This window comes from Danaus plexippus, chromosome 2 (assembly GCF_018135715.1).
Source record: "Danaus plexippus chromosome 2, MEX_DaPlex, whole genome shotgun sequence".
In the NCBI taxonomy this organism is placed as follows: domain Eukaryota; kingdom Metazoa; phylum Arthropoda; class Insecta; order Lepidoptera; family Nymphalidae; genus Danaus; species Danaus plexippus.
In genome coordinates, this window is record NC_083537.1 from 723,239 (window position 1) to 746,998 (window position 23,760).

Below are 23,760 nucleotides of genomic sequence, written 5' to 3' on the forward strand. Positions count from 1 at the left end.
ATATTAACATCTTCGTCTATACTTTTTCTCCGAATACAAGGAAGTAATAACAATATACTAAGGGTATAATTTCAATTATAATTGTAGTTCACAAATTCATAGCAATGCCTGCTTTAAATTCATAACAAAAAATGAAAAGAGCCTATTGCCTAGCAACATAATAATTTGTCAATTCGAGAGGAAAGTTTGTTTAAAGGCTATAAATAAAAGACTTAATACATTAATCCTTTGGAGTGAAATTGTCAACTATAGTCCATGTAGAGTCTATTTGATAAGGACGATAATTTTCTCGATATGGTTCAAGAGAAATCCTCAGAGAATGAGACTGGTCATGAAGATCCTCACGGATCCTACAAGCCTCATGTTAGGTAGTACATTACTTTTAAGTTAACCTGAGTTAAGAATTTCAACTACCATGTACCAAATAATTGTGAAACTGATTAATCAATCTGGCATAAAAATCTAAATGTGTCAGTCATTTTTAAAGATCTAAAATATAACATACATGTATACTTAAGAACCCTTTTTAATTGTGAGATATTAGACAATTTATATATAAAACGAAATATTAATAAATGATTTTTAAATAGTTGTATATCAAGAAATCATTTTTAGATGGGCTATACCACAACAGTTGACTGCCATGACATTTATTGGCCGAGATGTTGTCGCTGTGGCACACGATATTTATATAATATTCGTTAACTTGAAGACTAACGCCGAGCTTGTGTACGCGGCCAACAAAGACGAATGTGGAGATGGAGTCGACGTCATTTCTGGTACATTCAATTCTTAATGGAAGATATTTTATATCTTATAGACAAATGAATAGTTATATACATTACAATGTATGCGAGTGTTTTTTTGCAAAATTACTTCAGATATTTTACTACAACTTTTCCGTATGCATGTTTACCACAAATGCGGAACGTTTCCAGTTTTTCAATCATAAATTATCGTACATTATAATATTAATGAAAATGCTAAACATTTAGTAGCATGGCATCTTCTATAAAAATGACACACAAAACTATGTTCACGTCTTTCGATTGTAACTTATTATACAGAAGAATATTTTTGATGGGTTTTAAATACCTACATATTTTTGTTATTTGATAAATTGAATTATTAGCCTGTTTATATCATGTGGAATACTTCACGTTTTAAAATTTCTCCGCAATTCCTGTTCAGGTCACCGGTCACAGCTCTTTGCATTTGCAGAAAAAAAAAGACATCCAAGAATTTTTATCGTCACCTACCCTAAGTTCAACATTTTAGCAGAGTTAAAAGGTTACGCTTTTAATGTTTTATAATATTAAAATGACCATGATTACTAAGTTCAAGTCAATGTCTTCGGAAACATCCCAAACTAGAAAAGTATAGATTCGATAATTATACTCAATTCAGATGCTGACGTGACTCGCTACAAAGGTCTGTGTATGATGGAGTCAGACCTGGTCGCCGGTTTCAGTGGTTTTCCAAATTACCTCATATCAGTATGGAGCTGGCGGACCAACCAGCGACTTATTTCTGTACCCACGGAGGTCGTGCGCCGCAATCAGATTTACACGTAAGTGTATTTATATTTACAGCCACGAATTTAAAAGTTTGCTTATGACTACAAACTCCAAAAGATACGTGTACCTTCCTTCGCATACTTAGCTTCTGACCATGTTCTCTTTTATTCAAATTACAGGAATTCCTTTTTGGATAATACCATGTATTTTTATAAAGTCTGACCTATCGCTTAATTCTAGTACTCTAATTGAAAGGAAAAACTATCTGCGCATTGTGATATGTTTACGAATAACAAGTATCTTGTGTCCTTTAGTGCCAGTCACTCTAATATGCTTTTATGTGAGTGTTGGGGCGAGGGCTTAACTGTGTGGGAGGTAGCCCAATGCTATAAACGCTGTCTCATAATGAAGCGAGTGAAAAAGGAGGTCAAAGGCTGGGAGGTGTCCGATCCTAAGCTAGTTGCTGTGTGTTGGAGCAGCGATGGTCAACTTTATGCTCTCGATGGCAGTGCCAATCTATACAGCGTAAGTTTCGACAGGAAAAAATATTTTTTTAATTTGTGCCTATATTTGTTTAATTAGACTATTTTTTGTTATTAGTTGATGTCGGATGGTATAGGTATGGTGACTAACCTGGATTGGTCTGATAATCTGGAAGGATCTCTGGAACCTTGTATGTGTTCATTCGGCAACGGTATATTAATATATGGTCCCGATAATTGTTTACGGGTTTGTATCTGTACTTAATACAACTATTATACAGACTTATTTACAAATAACTTTTAAACGTCACTTCACATGTTTCGTGCTAAGCCGGGTTTATTTTTCCGATTTAAATATATACATATTTGTGAAAATTCGTATCCAGTCTCTTAAAAAGGGGGAGAAGATGTGGGTGGAAGCTTGGAAATACATCCCTGAAGATAAAGTGCTGTGTCTCGTTTCCAACTTCACTTCAGATGTGGCCGTCATGTGGACTGAGAAAGGCTTTATCTACAAACTGACTGGTGAGTCGGAGGAAAACATCGACGTCAAGTTGGTAACGTTTAAGTTAAGGTGAGCCTTTTTTTTATATTAAGTTTACTTTTTACACGATTTTAAAGAATAATTATACTTTCAGAAACATAAATAAAATACAACTAATTGCTCCTGATTACACCCATATAGCAATGATGAATAACGATGGCATGTTATGTATATATGAAATAGAGTCAGGAGAGCCGGCGAGTACTAGATATAACTTGCAGTTACTTATTGTTTGTTGAGTTTTTAATAACGAAAGATTTAAATAATTCCAGAAAATTGTTAAATATGTAGAGGGTGAGGACATTTCATTCGAGGCCAGCCCGACCGATCCCTTATTAATTATATTTGGGGAGGTAGGACAGAATTACGGAATTGCCTTGTTTACGTTTACCTCTGATGGTCTGGAGAAGATGGGCACAATGTGTCTGACGCATCAGATTGTATCTCGAGTGGTTTTTTCACCAACTGGACGTGAAATGATCGCCGCTGCGATGTCGGCCGGACATATATTTATTTTTAAGGTGGGCAATACATATTTTAGCTTGTTTTTTTTTGTTCTTCCTTTTATATGAGATATATATCATGTCAGATATCCGAGGACTACAAGCTTAGTTTAGTGAGATACACAGAACTCGGCCGAGGGTTGGCCGACTGCTTCCTTATGAAAGTCGGCGATTCCATGCGGGCGTTCAGTCTGGTGTTGTTTTCCGATAAGTATGCTATAGGTAAACAATCATTTATATTATTTAATTGTTGAATTTACTTCCAAGTTATTACAAAAAAGAACAATCCAAAAATTTACTTAAGTTAAAGATCACCGTAAAATTTAGAAGCAGTAGAGCCTGGTATAAGTGAAAGATAAATTTGTGTAGGTGAGCGTATAATCTGCATTAACGCGGAGACAGGTAAGGATAACAAGTTAGCCGGGAAGATGGCGGGTCCTTATGGTCAACTGGTGCCGCTCCTGGGGGCAGCGGGCAGCGCCGCACTCGCCGCGCCACACATTTCTTCACGCATGCATGTGTTAAGAATGTCGGGAGAAGTACGCAGCTAATATAAAGACACGTTAGGATTGTAACTTGTATTCATGTAAATTTATTTTGTAGAAAGGTGTAACCGTATCCGTTAAAATGGGTCCGATGTTAGAAACTGGACACAGTTTGAAACATTTCATCTTTTTCATAAATGGAAAAGCTCTCCTTACCTTCGGTGCTGATGGAACCGTTGTACTAAGGCAGCCGAACGAAAGCGACGAATGGCGTATGTTATCCCAAATACATTGATTCACATAGTAAATTAAAAGAAAATAAAATCATATCGTCTTTGTTCTGTTCATCAGAATTGCAGTTGATCGTCTCGCATCGATACCAAACGGGAGTTAACCAGGCCGTGATCGATGCAGGAAACAAATACATCGCACACCTCGCAAATAACAAAACCATGGCAGTGCACTACTTGTACCGGGATAAAAATAGCAATGAACCACAACATGCACCCCCGGACGACAGCTTATTTACTGAAAGCATAAACAAGATTACTATTATCAATAAAAATGATAGTGAGGGTCTGGTTATAATTCTATCAATTGAAGTCGCCATTATCGTTCCATTCAATGCCTACTCTTCGACGATGAGTCTGAATTTGAAATAAATGTTATCGGAGTCGCCTGGTAAACGTTTCCGTGTTACGTTACAGAGAACTATCTAGACCTGCAAGAAGACAAGAAAGTGCGGGAGGAGACAATGGACTACAAGCATCAGCGAGAAGACGTTATAAAGGCACTCGGTGGTGTGCGGGAAAGACTCGTGAAGCTGTTAGAGGAAAACCTGGCTGAGAGACCGCTGCACCAGCTGTCGCTGTCGGAGTTCAACCTCCACCTGGAAAACAAGAAGGAGCGGATAAAACAGGTATCGAAACGAATTTCCTTTAAGACAACATGCAAAATAATAGGGTTATAATGCCTATAAATGGAACGCAAGTGACATTTTAATGTGTTATGGCTATTTGCTAGTTATTTTTTGTGTTAAAATGATTTTTGTATAGGCTGAGAAAGAGCGCGAACAGATCCGACTAGAAACCGAGGCCCGTATCCGAGCCCAGGACAAAGTAACTGAATGGATCAAGCACACGTGCTGGGATACCATGTCATCACCGAGGGTCAAGCTGTTTGCCATATTTAGCCACTATCAGGTATAATGTGTTATATATCAGTTTAAAGTGAGCTATGTACAAAATACTTAATAATATACAGGACATTTGAATTTATAACGAATTGTTTTTGTTATTAATGTTAACAAAGCAAATTCACAGTATAGTTTATATAATTAAATAATGATAGGTCGAAAACTATGCGGTTCTCCCGACACAGCGTGACAATTGGCCGGAGTTGAATCAAATTGAAGCGCTGCGTACTATAGAGATGGAAAATAATAAAGACGTTTTCCGTCCTTGGGAGGAACCGAAGGAGGAAAGACTCAGTTTGGATGAAACGACAACTTTACAGTGAATAAACATATATACACATTGAAGGCTAGGCTCATGTGCAGTAGACAAGTTTTTCAGCCCGCTCATAAAGCATAGCCAAATTTCAGGTTATCCAGACTGGGCCCGGAATCCATGGTGTCGATGCGTGACATACGCAAAAGTATGGAGAGTCAGATGTTGTCGGAGGTGGTGGAGGTGGAGGAGTCGGTGGAGAGCGAGCCGTACGTGCTGTCCGGCTCCAACGCTCACCGCTTCATACAGATACCGAGCTTCATGATACCACAGACCATGGCCTACTCGTTCCTACACATGGACTGGCTACAGCATATTGTAAAGGTAAAGAAATTAAGAACATATAAGATTCAATTTCAACGTAATCACACAGCTAAGTACCTCATCAACGAATTAATGAATATAAAGCGAATCATACCGGGTATGTGAGTGAAGCTTCGTTTATTACTCAGCGTTTTATCACTTTACTATATACTTATGAGTTCACGAGTAAGCTCGTCGAGTCTAACACGCACACATATCGTTTTTCAGTTAAACGTTCAAAACATGCGGCTTTGGTTTAACAAACAGTTTGATGATTTAATGAGCCAAAAGAAGCGCGAGGTCGGTCTCGTGAATGACAGGAACAATCGTCTTAGATTTATTCTCGACGGTAAATATTATTTACTTCATTTTTATGGAAACGGGCTAACGTAGCATGAACTAGAAAACTTTGTTTGGTCTCGGTTCCAGAACTAAACAAGCTATCCGATTTGCGAGGAAGTTTCCATCACTTAACTAATCTTATTCGGGATCCGGAGTGGGCGCAGGAGGAACAGCCATACAGACTCATCAAGGTGGAACCTGAGGAGGTACACGACATACGTTGTTATATACAGCAGCCGTCTCGAACCTGACACGTGTATACTTAACATACTTCGAGATCTAACACTTTCGCGAGTATTCATTAAAATGAAACTAATATTTTTGGATTACTACACGTTATTTTGTTGTGGACGAGATATGGGACATTCAGACCTCGTCTGCCCGTGATCGCGGTTGCTGCAAAGTAACCGAAATGTCGGGAGTGTGTAGTATAATAATAATAATAACGCGTAGTAATCCGAACATATTAGTTTTATTTACCTAAAATATTTGTTGAAAGGAAAGCTTCATCTTAATTATACATTTACATAAGAAGTTATCATTGACAACAGTGCAGTATTGAGCCCTACGTGAGTCCGAGCCAGGTGGTGATCCCACCGCCGGAGCCTAAACCAAAGGACGACTTCCGCGAACGAGCCCTCATGTACATGATGGACGGCGTGCTAGAGAAGCTGTGGCACGAGGAGATCAAGAAACCCATACCGATGCCGCAGTGCATGGTGCCCCACGAGTTACACCATTACATACCTCTTGATACTATCCTTTAGTATGTTTTAACTCTATTTGTATTTCAGTTGGAAAAAGAACCCGAACACTTCAATGAAGATGATCTCAAACTCGTATTTGATTATGAAGCCAAAGTTGCGTTTAGAAACGAGGAGAGAGACAAGTACAGAAAGATGCTTCACGCCGAATATGCCAAGTTATCACAAATACTTAACGAGGGTATTGTCAAGTTTAACCAAAAAGTAAGCAAGGAGCTCCTATGTATTGTTGTCTAAAGCGGGGTCTATATGGACGTTTGTTTTGTAGGTCAAAGAAACTTGGCTAACTAAACTGAGAGTAGACTCAGTCATTGGTCAAGAAAACTTAAATCTCATGCGCTTGAGAAGAACCAATTTGGATCGCGTCGAAGTTTCTGAAAAACTGGAAGATATCAGGTAAAGTCTTTTATTATGAAAACTGCTGTTTAAGATTTACAAGAGATTTTTTACTTTGTATTCGTCGTTATTACTTTTAGATTCGAAATAAAAATCACCGAAGACGAGTTGGAGTTGCTACAACATGAAATGCATGCAATTCAGGAACAGAGCGAAGAATGCCAAACGTCGTACGAAAACCTCCTCCAAAAAGACAAATACAGCGACCGAACATTTAAGAATCACTTTGCGGATCTCTCCCCGATTATTATCGAACAATGTTATAAATTCTTTAAGTGAGATTTTGTGACAGTGATGTTGTTCAATGAAAATACTGTAGGTATTATATCATTAAAAAAACATTTTTTAGAAAAAGGCCTAAATGGCATCAACGTGCGACGATGATACCGGTGGTACTTTATGAATTAGCCACCGCCGTTTTAACCGGGGTCCGCCCAGCACTCCTACATGCTGATTGCGTTGAATACTTTAAGGGGTAATATTCGAACTCTTCTTGGACTAAGAAAACTATATTTAAACATAATCTACTAGAACTATTGAATCGTCTTTTTCTAACGATATTGTTTCTTCTCGTCTTTAGTACGATTTTTTTTGTCTGTGGACAAATCCCGAAATTCCATTTTGATTTTTGTTGTTGGCCAATACTCGTATGTATGTATAACAGTGGGTCTGCTGTAAACGTTTATGTTACCTCGTTTTCCTTATATATTCATTGATAATATTTTGTTAACAAAAACCACAATGTTTCACATTATTTTCCTTTTCGACACTACAGTCTCGGCCAGCTTAACTTCTCACTTTCGTGCTGTAAAGTGATTTCAATAAATATCTATACAATATATTTGACAATTTTTTTTATTTTAATTCATTTATCACGGTTTTTTTCTATAAATGTAAAAGTATAACTATAGATGTAAAACAATTTAAAAGAAAACAAGTTTTGAAAAATTTATATCGTAATATCAAGTACGTAGGTAGTTTCTTTGTTAATTTTGACAATTAGCACTAAACACTACAACATTTTGTTACTATGTATTTATTGATACTTATTTTTGATTCCCCTCGGTGAACGATCTCAGCTGTATCAAAGTTCTTAGTCTCTAGTCGCGACCTTGTTCATTGCCAAATCCCTCTTTTGATAATTCAGTATAATATCGATACATAACATTGGCGAAATCCACAAGGAAACGCCACTAACTAAGAGAGAGCGATACTTATTTTTATTTTGTTTTAAAGGGTCGAGCAATTGGATCAAATAAGCAATATGCCACCAGTTATGGATGAAGGACTTTGGGCAACCATGTGTAGGCTGCGACGTGCAAAAATTGAAAACGAAATAAGAGTAACAGCACATTATTCTGACATTCCCTAAGATCACCTCAAAATTTATCAGATTTACATCTATCAACCAGATTTTATATCGTTACTTTTATATAATAAAATTAATTTAGCAAATCATCAAATTCACAATTTTTCAGATGCGTGCCGTGTGCATTGAAATGTCTCTAGTGGAGAGCGCTGCGAACACGTGGCGGGCGGGGGTGACGGCGCGGCGACTGAAGCTAGCTCATGCCGCTGACAGTATTACCTGTCTGCGGAGGGACTACGAGCTGGCAGCGAGGAATCACACCGTACAGGTCGTTAGGATGACAAATGATACATTCTGGAGTTTTATTAGAGTGTAACATATTTGTCTAAAGTACTTTATTAACAGATAAAATCGACATTAAATAACTATTTCCTAAAATAAACTGACATAGCGGAAAGTTTTTCGTAAACGTCATCAACTCTCTGGTTTCAGATAGTGTTGCCAGCTGGTCAAGTAGAAATAGTCAGCACAGGCCATTTTGAGGACTTCGAGGACGCAGCTCTTATACCCAAAGATGAGGTTGAGAAAGTTAACAATGTTATTTTGGTATGTTAATTTTAAATAAATTAAATGTACTATGTATCAAAAAGTTCCACCCCGAGTGTGACTTTGGGTTAAAGCCCTTCGGCATAATCGATTGATTACGTTTGACTCAATATTAAGCTTACTATTAACCACCCCTCATCTGATCAGCAAAAAGAATAGTCACATGTATCTATTTACAGCAAGTTGGAGAATGGAAACTGAAAATGATGAGGAAGCAAATAGAATTTCGTAAGGGCATCCTGTCTAAAGAATGGGAACACGCGCAGATGAAAATGAAATTACGCCACATGGAACAAGAACTATATTCCTACCAGCGGCTGAAGGTTGCCCGTCACTCAAAATAATATTGCTTTCCTCTTGAAACAATTCGTTACAGCATTTTGAATCTCCGTTACAGGTGCCGAAGGAACTTCAAAGTTACTTAAAAAATAAGGAGTTAGGTTATACGGATGAGCAGGATTACGTTAGGATGGAAAAAGAGATGGAAGCATCCAAAACGTCGGTCAACAAAATACTCAACGAGGAAATACGAAAAGTTGAAGAAATTGAGGTGTGAAGTTTTGGCATTGAAGTAGAAATCAAGAATATTTATTGAGTTAATGTAATTTTATATAATATTTTGCAGCTGAAAATAGACGCGGTAGAGGCTCAAGCTCAGGAGCTGGAAAAACTAATAACTTCACTTAACGTCAAGGTGTCGGAGAAGAGACTGAACGAGGACCCTCTGGAACCGATTCGCATCCGTCGTGTGTTTAAGAGACGGTGACATCACATTGTTATATGAATTATTAAAAGATTTAGCCTTAGGACATTAACATTCAAATTAAGGTTTTTATGAGAAGAAAATGTTGTGAACGCTAAGCCCATGAACTTAGCGAAACATCGGTCAATATTTCATATAAAAAAGTAGGTGTAGTTTAATTTATATTTTAATGGCTTTCGTTGTATTGTCATCAGTATGGAGACGCTGGTGTGTCGCAGCCAGCTGGTCCGCACGGTGCAGGCGCAGCACTCCCGCCTCATGCTGCTGCAAACTGAGCTAGAGCTGCTGAGGCTTAGGACTTATCCCACGCTCGCCTCCTTCCGAACTATGGACTAGACCTCTACTCCACACGTGTAGTTTTTTTTTACCCTTAACGTTATTTAACTTACTTTATATTAAAAAAAAATAAGAAATAAAAGATTCCTCTAATAGAAAAGTTTTATTACTGTAAACAAAGTCGATTATACACGAATATAATTCCTTCGTACAATTCGTTAACTAAGCAACTGCACGCTCGATACTAGATGTATATCAGACGAAATAAAAATACAGAATTGAGCATAAATAGTATTACATACACACATAAAGAACCTCCGTACTGGAGGTGGAGCCAGAATAGAGGTATCCAAATAACACAACAACTACGGAGCTCTGCCCTGTTGCAGCTGAAGTTATCCAAACAACTTCAACGACTATAAACTATTTTATAAAAATCTATACAAGAATGTATACTTAATAGCATTAAGTAAAAATCTACACTAGAAACATTGTCGCTAACCTGCAACGTACAGGACGTAGATGTACAATCGCGTACCGATAATATAAGACAAGCAACATTTAATAATCGATTAAGCATTTATTAAACATCAACACTAAAAATATTTCGCTAAGAACATTATAAAGAATATAAAAAGTTTACAAAAACTGGAAGATGTATAAAAAAATCTACACCAGAAAATCTCGGTTTTCTAAAATCCATAAATTTAAACTATCAATATAGTAGATATGACATATCAAAACAACGAACGCTAATAATATCCATTAAAATCTTATAAAACATAACCGAAAATAAAATTAAGTACAAATAAAACACTATATAATATAAAACTGATTCGTAATCAATACTGTCAACTATAATAAAATTAATCGATGTACGCGATTACACGGAGTTTAAAACACACTAAATTGTATTAGGCCACAATTTCGTTATAAATTTTATCACATCAACGATCACAATGCCGATACAAACTTACTGAGTAACAGATTTTATCCGGTTAAAGCGACGCCTTTAATATATTTAATGTGCGTTTTATTTTTACATTAAGTAGTGATATGTAGATGTCATTTGTAATTAATAATCGTTCAGATATTTATCATCCGGTTATTTTTAGTCTATATCGTTTGTTTACTATTTGTAGAAGTTTCTGTTATTTGACAGATTTAATGTATCGTGACGCGGCAAAAACTGTATGGTTTATACGAGTATGTTCTTTCGTTAGTATTATTATAGGTATTACAGTTTACAACTTTATAACACGAAATTTTTAACCTCAAAAAGAGTTTTATAATTAATACAAAAATCTAGTTTCCTTTATATACATCAATCGTGCGAAATCTTTACAGAGAACAATGAGTTCACATGACCGTTTTGAATGAAAACTATGGTCTATGAACGGACTTGTTAACGGAAGTTAACGACGTAAAAATACGGAGCGAACGAATTCGAAAACATTATAGTTTTCAATCTCTACCTCATATTTAAAGCAAGTACATACATTTATTATCAGTCGTGTTTAATATTTCATAACGATCTATTAACAAGTTTAAAAATTTAATATATTCCATTACTTTTGTGTCAAAACATTGGTCCTCCTTTTGCCTACGCTATCTATCTAGCTTGGTCGACGTTAACCGAACACTAACCTTAACCAAGAAGACGTCCAGACCAGGCTATAAACACGAAACTGCTAAAAAGAGGTTCCATTACGAGGTGCACCGCATTTTTTTGAAATTTTCTAAACAAGTTTGAATTTTACAACAGATTGTTAGATATCTATTCTTTATGGAATGTTATAGTGCTGGTAGCAATCTTCGTTCTAAAGAAGGTTTGATTTTAATAAGGTTATAATATTAAACGCTGTTCTTATGTAGGAGAACCAGATGGTATGTGAGTCCGTGTGTTGACGTAACTCGTACTGAGTGTGAAACGTTCAGAGAGCAGTTCGCTGATCGTAAACGATGACGGCGTCCGCGTCCAGGAACTGACTGTGAGACTTGCTGAGGGCGATGATGGCCGCGTGTTCGCTCCGCATGCGGTTCTTATACTTCTTGCTCAGGTTCACCTGCGCACGGCCATGTCTGTATAACACTCACACACACACACATACACACATGCGCATTCTGTTACCTTATCATAGAGCTGGTGCAAGTCATCCTCGGTCGACAGCGGACGTGGTTTAGGGCGAAGGAAGGCAGGAAGTGAACGAGTTTTTAGCGCGTCCGCACTGGCGCCTCCCGTAGATACGCAGTCCATCTCATCCAGCACTGAGTTTAGAGACGGTTCAGATGTGTACAGACATGGAGTACTGACCACTGAAGGATAAATAAATAAACTCACTGCCGCTAGAGGCGTACTGGAGAGAGTGTTCCCTGGAGTCAGGAACGCGGTTGACATAGCAGTGCGTGCGAGCTCCCCCTCCCCCGCCGCCGGGCCCCGATGACGGCGTGCGGCGGTCGGCGTCACCGGCGTAGCTTGCAGGACGAGCGGCACGCTGGACCTGCACCTACAACATTTACATAGTATAGAGTATAGACCAACATTACAGTAGGAAGTGATACTATGATGTAAAAAACATTTTCCTTTTCTTATTTACCTCTGTAGTTTTTATCCTGTAGTTTTCCCGACCTGCGTATCCATGACCCTCTTTTATTGTGTAGTGTTCTTTAAGGTATTGTTCATCTTTAAAGAAAATATATAATACCGAATAACAATTATAAAAGTATAATCGTAAAATTGTATGACTTTAAATATATATAATATTCTCTATAACACTCACCGAAAGATTTCTGATGGCGCGGCATTAGGCGACAGTAACAAATAATTATTAACAAAATAACAACTCCGCAGACGCCTCCAATAAGCCAAGATAACCAAACAATTATAACGCGACCCTGGAAATATAAAAATACCTAATGGGTAACCATTTTCGTCTGGCTCCTATCGATTTTCTTGCAGCTTTCGTACCTGGTGAAACATTTCAATTCTTAACACAAAAGCGAAAAACGCTAGGTTTTGATCTCCTATTACAATTATTCCAGAACATTTTAAAATTGTCTAGTAAACTTTTACTTAAATCTAATAAATATTGAAATTAAATATATACAACTCTAATTATAGCATCCTCTCGTTCTTAGACTTTCATTGTTATGCTCTTAGCGCCTGCGCGTATTTTAGTTAAATCTTTGTCAATGGTGCCCTATTTAATATTGTTGGAATCTGTTGTTATTCCAAAAAACAAATTTAATAAAAAAATATTCTATAATACAACTGTTTCTATACAATTAGATAATCAATTATAATACTGAAAGATATATAAACTAAAATATGTCAAATATCTAAACACAACTCTTTATACGCATTGTGAAGATTATCAAGCATATAAAAATATTGTATTATATTAGTATAAGCCAAAATAACCGCCGCCGTGATTTTAAATATATATACAAGTCGTGGTTTAATATATTAAAATATATATATATCAAATTTTATTGCAAAAAAATATTCGAAGGTATGCAAATTCTTAGTGAATTTAAATTTGGCCATACAATGAAACGTTAAGTTGATTTTTTTAGCGAATACGGATCAGTGATTGCCGACTTCAAATTGAAATGTATATTTAATATTTTCCTTGACACTGGGGTTGAATTGATTTAGACATCGTATTCCTGAATTATCAAGTATTACGTAATGTATGTGATTAGATTATTGTTGGCGAAAAAATACAAGTTATCGTCAAGGATACTCTGTTTATTATCTTCTGAACTGGTTTTAGTTCCGTCTTATCACCGGACTCCGGAGGTCCCGACAAATTCGCAGTGACCATCAAGAATAAAAACATCATACGTTGTCTACGTCACTGCGTCTGTGCAGCTGACTGGCTACAGTAAACAATAATCGTATTGCGTAAATCAAATAATTAATAAACACAGTCAATTGTACACAGTTGTACGATACGGACGTAATTTAAACTTCCAAAATGTATTATGTGAAAAACTATTTCGTTTTTTTGTTGACATTTAGCTTATTTGCTCAAAACTCGCTCGGGTTTTCACCAGTAATTTTAAGTAAGTACTAATTGGATTATTTCCACTTATGTTTTATACATACAAATTATTTCTAGAATCTACTCATTTATTGAGTTAACTGTCATATTTATGTAAGTAATTTGTGATTATGAACATGACTCTTTATCATAACATATTAAAAAGTTTTTTATCTTAGTCAATGCATTAAGAGTTAGTTATAACAATACAATATAATAATTGCAAATAAGACTAATGCACCTATAACATTATTGTAATAAAAATATATGATTACATTAATTTGTTATGACATTTAAGTTCCTGGTGATGGAGGGAGTCAACTGGAGGCTAAAGTTAATAAAACGAATGTTGTGCATTACATTTGTGCTAAGACCTCAAATGATTTCTACAATGTGTGGCTCAACCTGGAACTGCTGGTACCTTTTGTGATAGATTGTTGGATAGACAATGTACGACTGGAATACAATAATGTTACACGAAAGACGAACAACCCTCAGGGGGTGGAGATTAGAGTACCAGGCTGGGGTAACCCAGAACCTGTTGAGTGGTTAGATCCATCTCATGATTCTGAGGGTGCTTACTTTAATACCATCGGAGATGCTTTAGTCAAAATGGGGTATGTAAGAAATGTGTCTTTGAGAGGGGCTCCATATGATTTCCGAAAGGCACCAAGTAAGGATTGTTTATCTTATTTAGTTGCAAAATCATTATACTGTAGTGAATATCAATAATTTTATTATATAAAAAAAAAAATCATTTTTAATTAAGTATACATATTTTAATAATCTAATTACATGGACATGTTTAACATTAACAGCTTATAAAATCTACATTCAGCCATTACTTGTTCTAGATGAAAACGGTGAGTTCTTTGTGAAGTTAAAGACCCTTGTAGAGGATACATACGCAATGAATAACAAGACAGCTGTGACACTGCTAGTGCACAGTATGGGAGGGGCGATGGCACTGCAATTTCTTCAGCTGCAAAGCCAGAGCTGGAAGACCCAGCACATACGGAGGATGATCTCCCTCTCCACACCATGGGGAGGTGCTGTGAAAGCACTCAAAGTATTTGCTATAGGTAAATATAAATACCTACCTATACATAATACCTACATACCATGGTTATAATTTTATTTCATAAGTTAAAATTGATTGAATCAATACATCAAGCATTAAACCATTCCTTATAAGTACACAGAAGTTGTAGAGGGAAAATAATTTAATATAATCTTACTATGACTTGCATTTTATATTTACTAGGAAAGTTAACAATGGCTTATACCAAGGAGGAAAACCAAATGTTGAAAAATATAATAAAACCACACAGAGGAAATCGCACTTACTCTGTTTATTGTTACTTATAACTTAAGATAAAGAAATAAATATCGATAAGATTTAAAATCATACCTACATTAGTACAAAACAAAATAAGTGACCTTATTCCTTAATCTGTTGTGATAAAACATGAGCTCTAATATATAGTGAAATGTTATTTGCTTCTATTGTATCCATAATCAAGAGAACATATTAGGTCTTGATATTAAGTACTAACATTATAATAGAAAGAGTCCTCAAATAACATTGCTGGATTTTCTCAATAATATCTAGACCCCTTCCATGTCAGGTGATGACCTCGGCTCTATGATGCTGTCCCCCAGTACCCTGCGAGCGCAGCAGATCACATACCCGTCGTTAGCCTGGCTGCTGCCGTCGACTCGTCTGTGGGGCCCCCACGAGCTGCTCGTCACCACCGACAAATACAACTACACCATAAACGACCTGCAGAAGCTCTTCAAGTAAATTATTAAAAATTTTCATCTCCCTAGGACTTAATTTTTGCGATATCTTTGAAGTCAGTCTCACCATGACCTTAGGAGATATTTTCTATGTTAGCCAGTACTAATACCAAATCCATAGAACTTCGGTATCACGTGACAGTGTTGCAAATCCAACAAAACTTGCGCAATTAATAATGCTCTAAAAAACCATAATTAAGCAATATGGTTCCCGTTCCTTACAGCGATATGGAGTTACCGAACGCTTGGGAGATGCGTCGGGACACAGAGAAGTACTCCAGCGACGTGGCCGCACCGGGAGTCGAACTGCACTGTATATATGGATATAACATCTCTACCGTTGAGAGGTAACAGACGCGCAAACACACACACACACACACACTCACAAACACGCACGCACACACACTACACACGCACACGCACGCACGCACGGTATAAATTGATCAATTGTGGTCTTCTGTACATAAATAAATAAATAAAAAGTATATATATTTTATACAAAACACATAATATGTATTTAAATTCTTATATCCCTGATTCATACATGAATTGCTTAATTTCAGACTGGACTATAAGCCCGGCACTTGGCTGGACGGAAAGCCTAATCTGGTATTCGGTGACGGCGACGGTACGGTCAACCTGCGCTCACTGTCATACTGTGAGCGGTGGGGAAAGACGAGGCGGCGTGCGGGCATGTGGAGACCGTTACAACGAGGATCCCGGGCCCCGCAGGCCTCGCTGAAGGCCCTGCCACTTAGCAACGCGGAACACCTCAAGATTCTCCACGACCCTCGCGTGGTACAATACATCACCACCGTCATGGCCATACCGTGACCCGACCCTCACCTGAAACTAAATACTAATCTCTTACCTTTGATTTGAAATCTTATTATGTAGACGAGGTGGTAATGCTCTCTTAATGATTTAACTACAACTACCAGAAAAAAACATTCTGTATAAGTTTTATCATACATTGATATTATTTAAAAAAAAAATTAAATATTCTCTATTCATTATAGAATGAAGTAATATTAATTTTTATTTTTTATTGTTCCGAGTCAAAGAACAAATGCTTCAATGGAAACTAAGCCTCACAGTATCTGTATAGCGTGTTGTGATGTTTTAAGTTTATAATTAAATTCTAATAGCTGTAACGAAGCTCTCTATAAAATACTAAGTTTTCACTGTAAATATAATAAAGTGATTTATTTATATTAAATACAATATTAATATGATAAATAAATTGATTTATGAGAAATGTACTAACCACATATATTTATTTATTAATTTCTTTTCAAGAAAATACTCAACATTTGTTTTCCTACAACAGTGACATGGTTAAATTCGGAAGCATTTGCTCACTTTTCGTTAAGATTCATTATGCTGCCGGTGTCTGAATCACTTTTCCAGCTCTCTCTTTACAAGAAAATATTCATCATCATCATCAGCCTATCAAAGCCCACTGCTGAGCAAAGGCCTCTTCTCACATGGAGAAGGCTAGAGCATTAATCGCCACACCTGCTCAAGACGGGGTGGCTATTTCAATCTTATACTATAATATAAGAAAATATTATCATTTAATAAATATATATGAAGCTGACGATGAAGCTTCCTAACTTCAGAATCAAGATAAAGTCCATTGAGTATAGAAATGCATCAATAAACATTATATATCAACAAAACCTTCTTAGTGTTTATGATATAATAACTGTTTGAAAGAATTTATCAGTTTTTTCATGTCACTTTAACAGTGTTACTAACCCTACCATTATATGAGATAAGTTTGTATTGACAAGTGTCGATGTGGATAATGGAGTCATTAAAATAAAGTCTATGGCTGTGATATAAGTAATACTTGTTTGTTATCATTTATGATATATTTTCAGTGTCAATATTATTTTTTTATTTTTAGTAATTTCAATATTGTTTAGTAGAAACAAAGCGATTACCGAGTGTTGAAATAAAAATAAAATAATATAAAATTAAAACGACGACAGTTTTATTGTCCAAAGCATCATTTCGTGTCTGAACTTTCATCGCTGTTCCTGCAAGTAGAAATCAATTGGTCAGTCGCATTAACATGAGCCGAGTGTAAATTCATGGGAGGACGATTTAAAATACTTATTATGAATGAAACACAATGTTCATAAAAAACATGTAATATATAAGACAAGTTATTCATCAAGTAACCGAATACCGCGCTACACCATACATATACATGTCACATACACTTAATGTTAACTATGAAAAGATAATGATGTGATGCCCATTATGAGGATACAGACGATCGTATTTTATTTAACTTATTGTATACATAAAATTAAGCAACATTCATACTCTGGTCGAATCACTATGGCTTAATACAATAGTAATTAACTATGTGCATAGATTTATTTGAATCGTACCATCCGGTGATTAGGATCAAACTGTTGAGGGACTAAACTAAAATTGACATAAACCTTTTGTTCCTAACCTTATATACAAACAAGAATACATTACCAATTATAAGATCTCATAATCACATTCAACTTTCACTACAGCACTCTGTTTGTTGTATTATTTAATGGTTTCTAATAAAACAATTTGTGCCAACCTATATACAAGTAGTCGAGTATATAGCGTTATACGTAACGTATTACATAAATAATACAGTAAACAAAGCGGACACAGTAACGAACATCTCAATACATGAGTGATTCTAATTTAATGTTATATACAAATGAATGCTACCGAGGGCGAGGCGCTACAACACCAACACGGACTAAGTCTTAAACATTGTTAGCACAGTTTCATGTCTTTTATATTCCATAAATATTCCTCAGGGGATGACATTCAAACTTATATAAAATGCAGGTTAAGAAACATTCCACGTTATAAATGCTAATTAAAATCTATAATATTGCTGACATTTCATAATGGACCCCATAAATATAGATTCGTTTAAAACTATGTCGACCACAGATATAAAAGCCTAAACAAAACAAAAATAAAACAGTTACAAAAGATTTTCAACAATAATATGAAAATTTAATACATTTTTTTTTAAATATAGAATTATAGTTTTATAAATATAAAATGGTTACCTAAAAGGAATGGATGAAATTAATAAATTAAATGACTTAAGTTTAACCAAATTAATATCACAATATAAAACATATACACAGACGGTAGGGAACCTTAGACATTACAAAAAATATTCCGTTTTAATTTTGTATTCACTTAAATTGTTTTAAAGAGATCGATAACTCATAGTGTTGCCATAACACATTACATAAAGTAATATTGACATTATCTGTACAATATATGTAATTAGTTATTAAAATTGTAAATATTTGAAAATCCATTTCGATAACACTGTTAATTTTTTTTGAGCCAAATATATTTATCTATGTTGAATAATTATTTCATTGAATAAAAAAAAACATATTTTTTAAATTATAGTTTTTTTTTCAGTTCTGTCAGTAACAAAGAGTTAGTTCTCTTTAGTTATATTAATAAGCCGATGTGTCACGACTAACATTAGTGTACAGCTACAAACGCTTTAATACTATCCATAACAATACATTTGTCATACAATTTATTTTAAGCGATTATATTGATTACACCTCAATCATAAGAGCTATATTCGCATGCAAGTACAATGATAACAATATCAGTTTGTTCGTCACTTCGCCCAAAATGTCAGGTAAACCTCGCGACCCAGAAAAGTCTTATGTTGAATATTTAGGTTTCATGGTATTAATGAAAGTAATCGTTCAAGAAGCCCAACATCGAATGGAAGCAGGAGTTCTAGAAATGGGTTTGTGTAAGCATCGCAACGGAAGAAGCGTAGTCTCTAATGTTAAGGTTACGAAAAATACACTGTGGGATAGCGCCGTCACGACCGGTCGGGTGTAACGTGATGAGGCATGGGTCGCGAAGGTCAGCGTAGACACCACCGTCAGGGGAACAACACGCGAGCCGCGGGCTGAATGTAGGCTTGACGCAGCGGACGTCACAGAACCAACAGCCAGTCTGTCTACGTCACGACGCGCGGTCCCCCGACAGTGACCAGGAGCTAGAAGCGGAACAGAACAAACTGATAGTCGTGGCGCTACCTGAACAGCTCCGGCCGGTAGTAGACGTAGATGGCGAGTAGGGCCGCCGTGAGCGCCAGGGCGGCGCGGCGGTGGGCCGGGCGGCGGAGCACCCACCAGCCCCGAGCCGCGCCCCGGCCCGCGCCCCGCCGCCGCTCCTCCTGCCGCCGCCGCATGCGCTCCTCGTCCAACTTGCGCTGCTCCTCTCTGTAATGTCAAAACCTCTTTAACGTCTGCCCTTCCCCATCTATCTGTTTATATAACCACATGAGCCTCACTCTCGTTTTTCCAGCGCGGCGACCTCATCCTCGAGGTCTGTGGGATCGTTCTCGTTGTATATCTTCTCAGCTGTCACCAGGATGTCTTCGAATGGCAAGTCATCTGGTAACTGTTGGAACGGAGAGGTAAGTAAAGACTGCCTTTTAAAAAATAAAAAAAAAACGTTAAAAACCGTTACTTTCTCTCTACTCATTACAATTCCTACACTGGGTCAAAAAAAAGACTTGTCTCATACAAGTGTCCCGACTCGTCTGACATGTTAGAACCTGGATCATTATCTGAAGAGTGCTTCGTGTACACATTCTCACCCTGGACAGAAGGCAGTGCATCATGGCCATGTCGCAGTCACACTGATAAACATCAGTGGCTCTCTGCAGCACGATGGAGGCCGTCACGTACACCGGAAACAGGGGCGGAGCGCACAGGAAGTAGTCGTAGAGACGCACCACGTCCGAGTACCGGTTCAGACTGTGACCGAACCACGTCAAGTACCACGGCAGAGCGAACATCGTGCCGACACCAGCCCTGGAACAATACAGAAGATCACAACAAACATTTCCAACACACATAACCATAAATGGCTTACAAGATAAGGTTGGGGTTTCAATCCACTTAATATTTTTGTAATTTTCAGGACAATAGAAACTTTAAAAATAAAAAATCTATAAATGTATATAAAAGGTCCCGAAAACTGGATGGACAGATGAACAGCAAAATAAACCACCACCAAAAATGACCACCTCACAGAGAAGTTTATAAAAGAGAAATTCAAAAAAATGTTTATGGCAACATTTCCTCAAAACCACAGACTAATAAACATTAAACAGTTTTAGAACATACAAAAATTAAAAGGGGGAAATGATTCGTCTCTACCGGCCGATGCGACGCTGATGAACAATGAGTCACTATAGAAGATTAACATCTTCAATTCTTACTTATCCAGGCAGTCAGCTAGGCCATGATCAGCTCGTCGCAGTATGGGAAGCATGTAGTTGAGGAGGTGCTGCGTGGGCTGCATCGTAGTCTGCATGAACGGCGCTAGCGGAGCCCCCGAGCCGTACGACAGGCGACACAGCAGTGGGAACGAGGCTCGGTCTCCACATACTAGAAGGAGAGTTATGGCCACGTCGTGGTAGCCCTGCAAATACAAATATCACATCAATAGAATGTAATTCCAATATTAAAAAGAAAAGGGAGAATTTCAACCCTGAATTTACTTACAATCACGGATTTATTTTCAACTGACAACATAAAAATTATTTTATAGCTTTGAAAAGTTTCTACCTGTTTTAGGATATCAAAATTCTTACAAATGCCATGTAATAGAATGAAGTGAATATTAAACAAAATATCCTTAATTATTCTCATATTTTAAAGCATAAAAACAAACACACAATCACTAAAACTTGTCTTTAATCTAAGTTGTTTTGTTACTAGAGCAATATTGGCACAATGTTATTTGATATCAAACGTAAATAATCACACATGTGGATTGTAGACTAACATGTAGATAGTGTCCTACAAATTAATGTTTAATAAAAGTAATAAACAACTTTTAACAAACCACACACACACATTTATACATATACAATTATACATACATATATATATATGTATAATTACAATCTCTAATTATACATCATATGAAACACGACCAAATAGGTTATGTATACAAAAATTTTCTTGTCAGCGACTCTGTCCATGTGAATATCAGAGTTGAAAGAGAGAAGTATAAAGTGTGTTTAAGCAATACATATAGTGAGACCTATGCATGTTGAACCCCTTTCATTTTATTTAACCTAAATATAGAAGGCAGTGGGATCTGCCGATCTGGTTTGTGAATCTAAAGCACCTGAGGCACCACACAAAGTAATATAAAAAAGTATTCAACTCAGTCCAGACCCTTAGAAAAAGTTCAGTGACAAACATGCTGTATAGGGAAGGAGGACATTATATATGCATATAAATATATCTTAGAGATAGATTTGTGTTAGTATAACTGGAACACAATATTCTGGAATTAGCAAGTTAGAAACCTGTTTTTAGAAAGGAATTTTTTTTCTACTATAGTTAATATTGAGATATAAAATGTTCGCAATCAACTGAATATGATAGAATAGAATTTTTATTATATTTTTATAGTAAACAACTTTACTTATGTATTGTATGAGTGTACAGTAAGTAGTAACAAAGATAGCATTTTATCGGTAGCTGTGGTATCAATACAATAACTCTTATTATATTCCATTGTATATTATGATTTATAAATACTGATCGTTCACTATTAAAATATTAAATAAGAAAACTTATTATTGATTTTTTTTATAATCTTGTATTGAAAAACATCTCACTTATAATAAATTATTGAAATTGTGCTTAAAAGGAGACCGTTAGCTTTAATCACCTACCCACTGATCTATGACTTGTTATTTACAAGTATAAGTCGATTTTTTGCTTGAATTATTTCAAAGCGTCAATACTGACCTGATAATATTTGAGGTGTGGATATTTAATGATCACCCGAAGTATGAGAACAGTAAGCTGGTCCTGTAGGGCTACTCTTTGCTCATACGGAATTCCAGGTGGAAACCGTTTGAGGGATCTGTTCACATCCAGCACAACCTGGAGAATATAACGGTGTGAATTATATATTTATATTGATATTTATTTACTATTATATACTGTTTAAAATATCTAATTCAAGTTACACTTAGTTTATTAAAACACCTCACCAAAAATCTTGATTCCTACAAAATAATGAACTCAGTTCTTATGATGCTAAATGCTTTCCAATATTTGTCACCGAATATATAATTGTTGCAGCATACTTGATTGTATTCAGGGTGTGTAGAGAGCTCATCCAGTGACGGAGGATCAGTCAATTCCTCTTGAGTTACTCCAACTAGCAGTGGCCATATCTTTCTTCTATATTTATCTAAAATAGAAAGTTAAAATACCATCATACAGGTAGTGTTTACAGTATGCTAATTCCGTAAGAGAAATTAAATCACTGTGACTCAGCACAAACTCATACATTTGCTATTTATAATAATTAAAATCATATTGGACATACCACAAATTAAACCCCCTTTACTTTTAGCAAAGTTCTGCCATTGCTCCAAATTTACAAGGTCCGGATTAGCAAGACACTTTTCTATATCCTTTCGTTTTTCAATTATGTCGAAGCTCTCGAATTCGAAGTCTACGTAAAAACAGAAGGTTTAGTGCATTATTGTCATTGTTTTAACAGAAAATGGTTTATAAAAACAACAGATGTGCGTAGAATTTAAAAGAAATTGAAATATGAGGAAATTGATAGAGCTCACATAATTGTTTACAATACCTTCGTCAAATTTTAACTCGGAAGGTGTAGAGATATCATCGATATTTTTCGCGTGATTAAAGTTATTGCTTTCATTATCTGTTATCGGAGAGCAGTCTCCATTTATATTACATTTATCACTTCTTTCTGAATCAGTATTAATGGATTCCATTGTAATAACAGAAATTATTAGCCGAGCGAAAACATTACACCATCCTTGCCTCTGATACAAGACCCAAGAATAATGACACTGACATCACATCTTTACCCATTCAGTTCAGAATTTTATGACGTGTCAGGTTCGGAAACTTTAATTTTTAATGTAGAATAAAAAATTGTAAAAAACATAATGAGTTAAAATTGTTATTAGAATAATTTTTATATTCGTTTCTTTCTACATACAAAGTATCAAAGAGATATGATATTGACAGTTATAAGG

At 36.1% G+C, this 23,760-nt stretch overlaps 4 protein-coding genes across 5 annotated transcripts; 2 read left to right on the forward strand and 2 right to left on the reverse strand.

The window, feature by feature from the left end:
- Window positions 1–190: 190 nt before the first annotated feature.
- On the forward strand, window positions 191–9,952 carry LOC116779630 (cilia- and flagella-associated protein 43). Its single transcript, XM_061524913.1, has 31 exons — window positions 191–368; window positions 616–779; window positions 1,192–1,290; window positions 1,408–1,570; window positions 1,832–2,042; window positions 2,118–2,246; window positions 2,386–2,573; window positions 2,638–2,740; window positions 2,816–3,064; window positions 3,133–3,268; window positions 3,416–3,585; window positions 3,650–3,803; window positions 3,883–4,101; window positions 4,239–4,450; window positions 4,587–4,733; window positions 4,882–5,045; window positions 5,135–5,363; window positions 5,571–5,691; window positions 5,772–5,890; window positions 6,236–6,403; window positions 6,479–6,652; window positions 6,717–6,844; window positions 6,925–7,119; window positions 7,194–7,319; window positions 8,081–8,186; window positions 8,323–8,481; window positions 8,646–8,759; window positions 8,939–9,082; window positions 9,157–9,309; window positions 9,385–9,521; window positions 9,717–9,952. Exons 1-31 carry the CDS (start codon window positions 295–297, stop codon window positions 9,856–9,858), a joined length of 4,797 nt encoding a protein of 1,598 aa, XP_061380897.1. The 5' UTR covers window positions 191–294; the 3' UTR covers window positions 9,859–9,952.
- On the reverse strand, window positions 9,949–13,106 carry LOC116779629 (uncharacterized). Of its 2 annotated transcripts, none has more exons than XM_061524372.1 (6): window positions 12,906–13,106; window positions 12,579–12,693; window positions 12,396–12,481; window positions 12,140–12,305; window positions 11,930–12,066; window positions 9,949–11,864 (listed from the first exon to the last, which is right to left on the reverse strand). In XM_061524372.1, the coding sequence occupies exons 2-6, from the start codon at window positions 12,601–12,603 to the stop codon at window positions 11,733–11,735; spliced, it is 546 nt and encodes a 181-aa protein (XP_061380356.1). In that variant the 5' UTR covers window positions 12,604–12,693; window positions 12,906–13,106; the 3' UTR covers window positions 9,949–11,732. The 2 variants fall into 2 exon arrangements, with proteins under 2 accessions (XP_061380356.1, XP_061379974.1); XM_061523990.1 differs by having other exon boundaries at window positions 12,767–13,105.
- Window positions 13,107–13,334: 228 nt separating this feature from the next.
- On the forward strand, window positions 13,335–17,632 carry LOC116779455 (phospholipase A2 group XV-like). The gene is made up of 7 exons (XM_032673746.2): window positions 13,335–13,491; window positions 13,575–13,866; window positions 14,143–14,517; window positions 14,699–14,926; window positions 15,473–15,644; window positions 15,869–15,991; window positions 16,208–17,632. Exons 2-7 carry the CDS (start codon window positions 13,779–13,781, stop codon window positions 16,476–16,478), a joined length of 1,257 nt encoding a protein of 418 aa, XP_032529637.2. The 5' UTR covers window positions 13,335–13,491; window positions 13,575–13,778; the 3' UTR covers window positions 16,479–17,632.
- On the reverse strand, window positions 17,622–23,558 carry LOC116779350 (TBC1 domain family member 20). Its single transcript, XM_032673605.2, has 9 exons — window positions 23,343–23,558; window positions 23,073–23,201; window positions 22,828–22,934; window positions 22,484–22,621; window positions 20,935–21,137; window positions 20,308–20,524; window positions 19,999–20,108; window positions 19,742–19,927; window positions 17,622–17,689 (listed from the first exon to the last, which is right to left on the reverse strand). The coding sequence occupies exons 1-9, from the start codon at window positions 23,491–23,493 to the stop codon at window positions 17,659–17,661; spliced, it is 1,272 nt and encodes a 423-aa protein (XP_032529496.2). The 5' UTR covers window positions 23,494–23,558; the 3' UTR covers window positions 17,622–17,658.
- Between the last annotated feature and the right edge of the window lie 202 nt (window positions 23,559–23,760).

Excerpts from the sequence above, each read along its gene's own strand:
- LOC116779350 (XM_032673605.2), bottom strand. The coding sequence starts at position 23,493 with ATGGAATCCATTAATACTGATTCAGAAAGAAGTGATAAATGTAATATA. Across the intron at positions 22,622-22,827 it reads CACACCCTGAATACAATCAA|GTTGTGCTGGATGTGAACAG; the intron begins GTATGCTGCAAC and ends TATATTCTCCAG. Across the intron at positions 20,109-20,307 it reads TGCACTGCCTTCTGTCCAGG|TTACCAGATGACTTGCCATT; the intron begins GTGAGAATGTGT and ends CCGTTCCAACAG.
- LOC116779629 (XM_061523990.1), bottom strand. Across the intron at positions 12,482-12,578 it reads GCGCCATCAGAAATCTTTCG|ATGAACAATACCTTAAAGAA; the intron begins GTGAGTGTTATA and ends TTTTCTTTAAAG. Across the intron at positions 12,067-12,139 it reads CCAGTACGCCTCTAGCGGCA|TGCTGGATGAGATGGACTGC; the intron begins GTGAGTTTATTT and ends CTCTAAACTCAG.
- LOC116779455 (XM_032673746.2), top strand. The coding sequence starts at position 13,779 with ATGTATTATGTGAAAAACTATTTCGTTTTTTTGTTGACATTTAGCTTA. Across the intron at positions 13,867-14,142 it reads GTTTTCACCAGTAATTTTAA|TTCCTGGTGATGGAGGGAGT; the intron begins GTAAGTACTAAT and ends ATGACATTTAAG. Across the intron at positions 14,518-14,698 it reads TGATTTCCGAAAGGCACCAA|ATGAAAACGGTGAGTTCTTT; the intron begins GTAAGGATTGTT and ends TACTTGTTCTAG.
- LOC116779630 (XM_061524913.1), top strand. The coding sequence starts at position 295 with ATGGTTCAAGAGAAATCCTCAGAGAATGAGACTGGTCATGAAGATCCT. Across the intron at positions 6,845-6,924 it reads GAAAAACTGGAAGATATCAG|ATTCGAAATAAAAATCACCG; the intron begins GTAAAGTCTTTT and ends TATTACTTTTAG. Across the intron at positions 9,522-9,716 it reads CGTCGTGTGTTTAAGAGACG|TATGGAGACGCTGGTGTGTC; the intron begins GTGACATCACAT and ends TATTGTCATCAG.